Raw genomic sequence first — 9014 nt, 5'->3', positions numbered from 1 at the left:
TTCTGCTCCTCTCTCTCCTCGTTCTCCTCCTCTCTGCTCCACCTGCCTCTTGGAAACTGGAGGAGGAGGAGGAGCGACTAAATAAAGACTTCAGGTTATAAATACAGCGATCCATGCAGAGACTCTGGAATGTTGGAATGTTCCCTCCTTCTCTTGGCTCTGGGCTCAGCTGAGAACATCACAAAGGAAGCAAAGTTTAGATCCGTGTGTTTGGAGAAAGAGAAAAGATTTATTGCTGCGTTTCTCCATTTAACTCCACTTTGCTAATTGTGTTTCTGTGAGTGCTGAGTCAGCTCTGCAGGCAAAGCATCATGGGAGCTAACATGGAGAAGACTGCAGTCAGGATGCTCTCTGTCCTCCAGTGTGGGAGCCTGGATGGAGCTCTGCTGCTCTGTTTGCTGCTCTGTTTGCCGCTCTGTTGTTGTGTGAACGTCGCTTCTTTTCACTCCAGAGTTTTCGGTTTCTTTTTCCAGCTGAGTGCTCTAAACACTGCTCTCACACACACACACACACACACACACACACACACACACAGACAAACACAGCAGCCTGCTTCCTGCTTCTATATTTGCTCTCTCAAACACTTACAGCGGACACACACACACTCACACTCACACACACAGCTGGCATTTTATCTTTGTCAGCGTTCTGAGTGCTTCAGCTCCCTGCTGGGCCCTGAACTTCATCCCTGTTTGCACGCTGAACCCCTGAGTGAGCCAAACTTCATCACACACACACACACACACACACACACACACACACACACACACACACACACACACACACACACACACACAGTCAAAGATGGGACAAGCTGCCACTTCCAGCCCAAAGTGTGAGTGTGGCTGACTCAGTGTCCAGTCAGAAGCTTTTCCCCCGGCAAGGACGCAGAGACCGGGCTCTCCAGCTCCATCACTCAGCCTGTCCTCCTCCCCCCCCCCCACCCGTACATAGAGGAGGCTGACAGACGCCCTGTCATCGGTTTAACGTAGCCGTTTATTTTCTGTACAGCACAAAGTCACAGTGGAGAAGAAAAGTCTTCATCTTAACTCCATCTGCCCTCATCATCACCATCATCACTGCTTCAGCAAGGCCACACACACACACACACACACACAAAAACACACACACACACACACACACTCTGCTGTCATCCTCACCATCAGTAACAATGAGCAGCAGCTTCATACGTGACACACACACATACATGCTCCTTCTTCATGGCTTAAAATAACCGCTCAGACAGAAAGTGTGTGTGTGTGCTTCAGTTACATGTGAACCAACAGCACAGCACATACATGTTAGGAAACACTGACAGATGTGTGTGTGTGTGTGCTTTGTCATCATATATATATATATACACACACAAACACATTTATACTGTATACACACACACACACACACACACACACACACACACACACACACACACACACACACACAGATGTTGGAGGTGTTTGAATCTGGTTACCGTGGGGATGGAAGAGGTTGGATTTGCAGTCACAGATGAAGGAATTTTCTTGACGACCTGAAAAAGCAGAAAACAGGAAAAACATCAATCGATTCATATAAACACACACACACACACTTCAATTACACACACACTTCAATCAGGTTTGCTTATTGGAGAAAGAAAGAATGAGTCATAGTCCTTCTGATGGCCATGCATGGATGAGAGGACACACACAGCTTTCACACACACTAATTAAGTGGACAACCATTGAGCAAAGTCCCTGCCTCTGCTTTGAAGCTGTGCCGGTGTGTTTAAGGGCAAACTTCCATTCTGCTCCCGTCAGGTTTCTCGTCACAGCCAGCATGTGTGAGTCAGACGCACTTCCTCCTCTCAGCCCGTGAAGGAAGGAGTCACACATCTTCATCAAACCACAGAACGCTACGACATCACTGTGTGTTCACTGTGTGTGTGTGTGTGTGTGTGTGTGTGTGCGTGTGTGTGTGTGTGTGTGTGTGTGTGTGTGTGTGCGTGCGTGTGTGTGCGTGTGTGTGCGTGTGTGTGTGTGTGTGTGTGTGTGTGTGTGTGTGTGTGCGTGTGTGTGTGTGTGTGTGTGTGTGTGCGTGTGTGTGTGTGTGTCATTGTAATTTCAGGGCATTTAGGATTTAGAGACAGGAAATGAGCCTGACTGCATCAAAGTGCAGCGCTAACACTCTTCCTCTACTCTTCCTCTACTCTTCTTCTACTTCTTCTTGCTCTTTTGTTTCTCTTCTTCACTTCCTCTTCCAAACGTCTGTATGTGTGACGGCTGTAAACTAAACGTGCAGTTTGTTGTGTTTTCACCATCGATGACATCATGAACATTAAAGTGTTCTGTTCATTATTGACTTCGTCATTCTCCTTCTTTTAAAATGTTATAAATGCTTAGAGGGCTTTATTGTGTCTGTGTGTTTCCCCTCAGCTGGGGATGCACGCCGGTGATGCATCCTGTCTATCCAAACAAAGACAATAAATGAAGGATAAATGTGATAAAATAAATAAACATAATAAATAAATATACAAAAAGGAGTATAAATGAAGGATTTTGATATTTAGATGTTTGTGGTTTTTAGCTCCGCATCATCATGAATATAACACACACGTTAAACATCACAATCATGATGAAATGAAGCAACAGCAACAACAGGAGGACCAAATGAAGACACCAAGTTCAGCCAGCAGCCTAAACCAACATACGTGTTCACCTGCTCAAGCAAACATACGTGTTCACCTGCTCAAGCAAACATACGTGTTCACCTGCTCAAGCAAACATACGTGTTCACCTGCTCAAGCAAACATACGTGTTCACCTGCTCAAGCAAACATACGTGTTCACCTGCTCACTAACCAATGAAAAGACAAAAGTCAAGCAGCGAACAAAAACAAGTCAGACAGAATAAATCGTCTTCTCATCTCCGCTGTGACTCACCAACACTTCAACCTGCACACACACACAACCTGTACACACACAAACACACCAGACACTTTGAACATACAGAGCCCACAAATTGTACAGAGCCGGGACCCTGGAGAGAGCCGGGGCCCCTTAAAGAGCCGGGACCCTGGAGAGAGCCGGGGCCCCTTAAAGAGCTGGGACCCTGTAGAGAGCCGGGGCCCCTTAAAGAGCCGGGACCCTGGAGAGAGCCAGGAGCCAGGAAGTTTTTCATACGCACGCACGCGCTCGCACGCACGCGCACGCACGCACGCACGCACGCACGCACGAACGCACACTTTCAGGAGGACAGCTGAGTTTAGAGTGAAGAATACATTTGGTTGGAAGTAAAAGTCAGCACAGTGAAGATGAGATCCAGGTAAAGAATGTGTGTGTGTGTGTGTGTGTGTGTGTGTGTGTGTGTGTGTGTGTGTGTGTGTGTGTGTGTGTGTGTAAGTGCTAAGAATTAATTCCATGTTGAAAATGTGATGATGGTGTGATGAAGCAGTTCACTTTAGTGTCGTTGGCTCTCCACTGTGACCCCTGACCCCAACCTGAATATCAACATATTTTAGTAAATTTCATTTAACATTTACTCTAATACTACAACCCTTACACACACACACACACACACACACACACACACACACACACACACAGCAACTTAAATGCACACTTAATTTAAATACATAAACCTATGAAGAAAACATACACACACACACACACACACTCTTTACAATAAATATGCCATAATATAATAATTTCTTTGTGTTTATATTTTTGTTTTTGTTCTGTGACCCTGTTTGATTCTTATTCTTAATACAAATGAAGATGAAATATAATTAATTAGTAAGAGTGTCTGTGTGTGTGTGTGTGTGTGTGTGTGTGTGTGTGTGTGTGTGTTTTCATTGATTCTGAAAACGAATATTACATAAAGTGAATATAAACTATCAATCCATAATCGATCGTTAAGAACATTCAAAACAAATTCTTGTGTTTTTATTTAAATAGTTTGTTTGTGTAAATTGAAATGAAGCCGTTTATTTCTTTGATTCCAACAAAAAGATCAAAGAGTGAAAATGTTCTTCATCATGTTTTCACCTCCTCTTCATCTTTATGATTATTAACAAATCAACACAAACATATTAAGACTCACACACATTTATTGCATCATTGAATTGAATGGAATGAAAAACATCAATATGGTTTTAGTGAGTGAAATCATTTTGCACAGCAAAATATAGATATAGATATATTTATACTTTATATATAAAATAAAAAATTAATAAACATATTTTGAGATTTATTAGCGAATGTTGGCAACGTATCGATCCCTGCCAATCTGATAATGTCCAGACATTATTGATTTTTAATATCATATCGTTATTGCTTTGCAAAACAGTGATTTTCGGTCAAAACAAAGGAGTTTTACCTGAAATGATAAAATATGAAAATGTTACGATTTTTGTTTTTCGTAACAAAATGCTGCTGCTCGCTTTCCTTTCCCTCCAATCAGCGACAGCTCGAGTGCTCTTCAATTCAGAATACATCAACATATTTTCAAAAGCTGAATAATAATCAAATGTTTGGTGATCGATCCTCTCGCTCGTGTGCTGATTGGAGCGGAGCCAAAGTCTCCAAACATCAATGATACTAATTATTATTATCACTTCGATCATAAAACTCTGAACCTCAGCTCCTTTAAAGCAAAGTGTGTTAATGCACAAAACAAATATTAAATAAGAAAATGAAGCAACAGACTAAAGTCCATTTGTCTGTTTGCGTCCCAAAAAGTGACCATGAATGAAGAGTGAAGCCATGCTGGAGTCATCATCATCATCATCATCATCATCCTCATCAAAGCATCAACCCCACACGTCCCGCATGCAGGCGCTTCAATAACACAAAGTTCCAATAAAAAATCCACAAATGCAGCAAAAAGAAAGATGAAAAGCTAAATTCAGCGCGTCCATGAAGTGAACTGAATCCAAAGAAAAGTGATGAAGAAGTTGATGAAGTTTACATGAGCGTTGACTCAGCGCAGGCATGCACACTGAGTCAACATCAACTTCCACTATCAAACAGTGCAAATGAAAAACGGTGAAGCCTCCTGACTGATGAACAGTGAGGAGGAGGAGGAGGTGATGAAGGTGTTCGGCACCTTCAAATGTAAAAACAGGCGACAGACTTTGTTTCCAAAAATGTATAAATGTAAAAAAAAAAGAAAAAAAATCAAATGTGACAAATTAAAGTTCTGAAAACTTTTTCTGTTCCACTCACATGAAGAACTCTGGGGATGAAGGGTTGTGGTCGCTGCTGGACGCGCTGCTCACCAGCTTCTCGTACTTGTCTTTGTAGGCGTCCCGCTCCCGCAGCAGCCTGCAGACCTCCTGCTTCAGCGCCTCTACCTGCTGCAGGAGATGCGTCTTCTCGCCCTCCAGGACGTGCCGCTGCTGGACGCGCTTGTAGCGGCAGGACTGCGCGTAGCCTCGGTTCTTCAGGGTCCTGCGCTTCTGCTTCAGCCTGATTACTTCTTCCTTGCTGACCCCCCGCAGGTGCCGGTTGAGCTCCCGCACCGACATGGTGACCAGCTGGTCGTCGGAGAATCGGTCCTCCGCTCGCATGTGTGCGTGGTTCGTCCCGGAGGAGCCGCCGGTCTGCCCGCCGGGCGCCTGGAGGAGGCTGCCGCTGTGGTGGTGATGGTGGTGGTGGTGTTGCGCTCCGTTCTGAGCGGCGGCGGCGGCGATAACTGCGGACACCACCGCCGCGGCGGAGCCCATCTCCTCCCCGGGCACGGAGCCCCCTGCCCCGGCTGCGGAGAACTGCTGCCCGCGGGCGTAGCCATCGAACGCCTGCAGCTGCTGCCCGCTGCTGATCAGCGCCTCCACCGCGTCCTCCGGGCTGAAGCTCAGCGCCTCCGAGTTCAGCTGCTGTTGGTACGCGGACATCCAGTAAAAATCCTCAACGTGCGTCTTCTGCTCGCTCCCGGAGCCCGGACTGGGCGCAGAGAAGCTGGGGGAAGGAGGCACCGAGCTGCACGGCGTGCTCATCGGGGTGGAAGACAGGGATCCCCCGGCGATCGGGCGGCTGCACTGGCTGATGTTGCGCTCAGGCTCCAGCGGCTCCTTCTTCACCTCAAACTTCATCAGATCGAAGTCATTAACATATTCCATGGCCAGGGGGCTGCTGGGCAGCTCGGAGCCGCTCATCGCCAGCTCGGACGCCATCCTCCTGCCGCTCCTCCACGCACCGACCTGGTTCTGGAGGACGTGAGCCACTTTGATTTTTCTGCGTGTGTTTAGCGAAAGTGGAAAATGATTTTCAGCTCCTGTGTGCAGCCGCAGACCTTCGGACGTGTGTGAGGACTTTGTCTTTTAGTGCACAGACGCCGCGGTGTCGCCGCGCACCACAGCAGCGGGATTCGTTTTCAGCATCAGAAACTCTGCACTTTTCTGCCTCTAACATTTAACACTTCACGCATTCTGCGGAGTGAGTTTAGTCCCGCACAGTCCACGCCGCACAGTCCACGCAGCTTCTTCGACAGCACAGAGTTTAAGAGCTTTGGAGCCGCGATGACGTCAGGCTGAGAATGACAAACGGACTCGGTCCAGCAGCCAATGGCATCGCCGAATCACACAGCTCATTAATATATTACACACTAAGGCCATCAGCTGACTGTCAGCTGGGACGTTTGAACACTTTGACAACTTCAACCAAACTATTTACTTTATTTGGCACATCTAACATATCTGGCATATCTAACACTGATATGTGGATTTGATATGAGGTAAGTGAAGCATTACGAGAGAGAGAGAGAGAGAGAGAGAGAGAGAGAGAGAGAGAGAGAGAGAGAGAGAGAGAGAGAGAGAGAGAGAATTTCACGTGCAGTTATATGTCATCATAGTTATCTATAATGTAACATAGTTATTAAAAGTGAAACATCGTTACTTTGTGGTGAGAACGTGTAAGTGATGTTTAACTGTTATAACACAAGGGAATCATTTTACACTCGAGGTTTAAAGCAGCTCTGTATAAAACTCAACACTGCCACCTTTTGGACACTCGAACACATGAGCCTTTAAACATGGCGCCTGGATGGTGCAAGTAAGAACAGGAAAAGAATACTCACACTACTCTCTCTCTCTCTCTCTCTCTCTCTCTCTCTCTCTCTCTCACGCACGCACACACACACACACACACACACACACACACATAGTATCTTAATATTTTGCTCATCTGTTTTGTTTCTATGGAAGAGCGTGAGTGTGTGAAGTTTATGTTTTCAGTCAAAGTGAACCCAGTGTTCCATCGCTCACATTTTATCCTCAGAGCCATAAAGTGACTTTTATCTGAGCACACAGCTGCAGATTACAGCAGCTTATCTCAGGTCAGAGTTCTGATACTTCTCATTACTGCCGTGTCATAAAAGTCCTGCCTCCTTATCCCTGCACTTCCTGTTCACTCTAAAGGGTTAAATAAATGTGATTCACCAGAATACAGACAGAGAACGTGTTTGATCAAACTAAGAATGGTTTTGTTAGTTTTGTTTTTAATTGCTCAAATGTAAAAGCTCTCTTATTGTTGTGGTTGCTGAGCTGAGAAACATGAAGTCTAAAAAGGATGAAGAGCAACACAAGTGGACTCCATCTTCATCAGATATGTAAAGTGTTATTACAGCATAAAGGGATTTGTAAAGGGATTTACTGGAGGAAACATTGGGGTTCTAGGCAAATGAGAAAATGTGTTTGTTATTCAGTCAAATATGAGTGAAGACAGACTGGTTACTTTTCTCAAAGTGCAGTGGTGGCGACATAATGGTGTCTGAGGGACGGTGCTGAATCATTCAGGCCATATTTGGATCCTGCATCTCACTAAAACAGTTTTTAGAGCCAACACCTGAATGTGACTCTCCAAACATGACAAACACAGCAGGCAGTGAACGCAGCACCACAGCTCCACACTCTGATTGTCCACAGCACTGTGACCTCACAATTACTGCCCCAGATTCAGTTCAGCTTCTAAATAATACACTCTACTTCCTGTCCACCATGCCACACACTGGAAACCACTTTTAAACAAACTACTTACACACACTCACTCCACAGTTCAGACAAATACCACAGTCTTTTTTTAAGCTATTTTGAGCATAAACTGATTTGATTTGCTTCAAATACCGATTGATATTTCAATCTAAGGGAATTAAAAACATGCCACAGGCCGTCACTGCTGCTCCAAACAGAATACAAGCAGATACCTTTGCCCGAAGAAGATTTGAGCAGAGGCTTTTATCCAAAGCGACTTATATTACATTACCACCCATTACAGAGGGGGGAGCAATTGAGGGTTTGGTGCCTTGCTCAGGGGCACCTCGGCAGGGACTGGAACCGGCGACCCTTTGGTTCCCAAGAAGACTGAGCTACTGCCTCCCTAATCAGCACATCTGTACGTTGCTCTCACCTGAAGCGTTTATGGAACCCAAAAAGGAGCTGAGAGCAGAAGAATGGAATCACAGGTCAATCACAATTACTAAGGTGAGCTTTTATTTTGCAAGCCTTTTCCCCAAATCAAAGCTCAGCTACGATATTCTAAGAACCTAAAAAGTTCTGTGTGTGTAAAAGCTCCACCCACTATCCATCGAGCCAAGCAGCGATCCAGACAGCACGCCCACATTTCCATCCATTTCCTGTGGCATCATTGAAGGGGGAAGAAAAGTCCACACCCTCTCACGACGTCTACAGTTCCACTTCTCTGGTTCACAGGAGGCGCCAACATTTCAGATCTGGAACCAATTAATCTTTGGTGGTATAATCTGAATTCCTTTGTCCTCTGACAGAGTTCCTCGTTTCCTACCTGAGATGTCTCGCAATGTTACCTGTTCTGGTTCCAGGGGCTTGTACTATGAATACTGACATATTGAGTGCTATTGTAAGTATTATCTACAGAGCCAAAAGGTCTGTAGACGCTGTCAATATGGCCCTCCACCTGGACTCCACCTGGAACCTACGCCAGGATCCTGGACTGGTTCACTGCAGCCACTGCTAAGGACAAGGGCAGGCCGCGTCCGCTGTGCAGAGAAGGTGATCGGCAGCAATCT

The 9014-nt window shown here is 45.6% G+C and overlaps 1 protein-coding gene across 1 annotated transcript in view; it reads right to left on the bottom strand.

Moving 5' to 3' along the window:
* The window catches only part of mafa (MAF bZIP transcription factor a), a 30518-nt gene extending 23109 nt beyond the window's left edge, over window positions 1-7409 (bottom strand). The window contains exons 1-2 of the mRNA XM_076158813.1: window positions 5201-7409; window positions 1472-1528 (exon numbers count right to left, since the gene is read on the bottom strand). Of these exons, the coding sequence (XP_076014928.1) occupies window positions 1501-1528; window positions 5201-6147 (975 nt within the window). The 5' untranslated portion in view covers window positions 6148-7409 and the 3' untranslated portion in view covers window positions 1472-1500. The remainder of the gene's footprint in view (window positions 1-1471; window positions 1529-5200) is intronic.
* Between the last annotated feature and the right edge of the window lie 1605 nt (window positions 7410-9014).

The sequence above is a fragment of the Genypterus blacodes genome, unplaced genomic scaffold (genome assembly GCF_046128005.1).
Source record: "Genypterus blacodes isolate CSIRO-AG114 ecotype Tasmania unplaced genomic scaffold, CSIRO-AGI_Gbla_v1 ptg000088l_1, whole genome shotgun sequence".
In the NCBI taxonomy this organism is placed as follows: Eukaryota; Metazoa; Chordata; class Actinopteri; order Ophidiiformes; family Ophidiidae; genus Genypterus; species Genypterus blacodes.
Note: the sequence above shows the minus strand (reverse complement) of the source record. Positions and strands in the feature narration are given on the sequence as shown.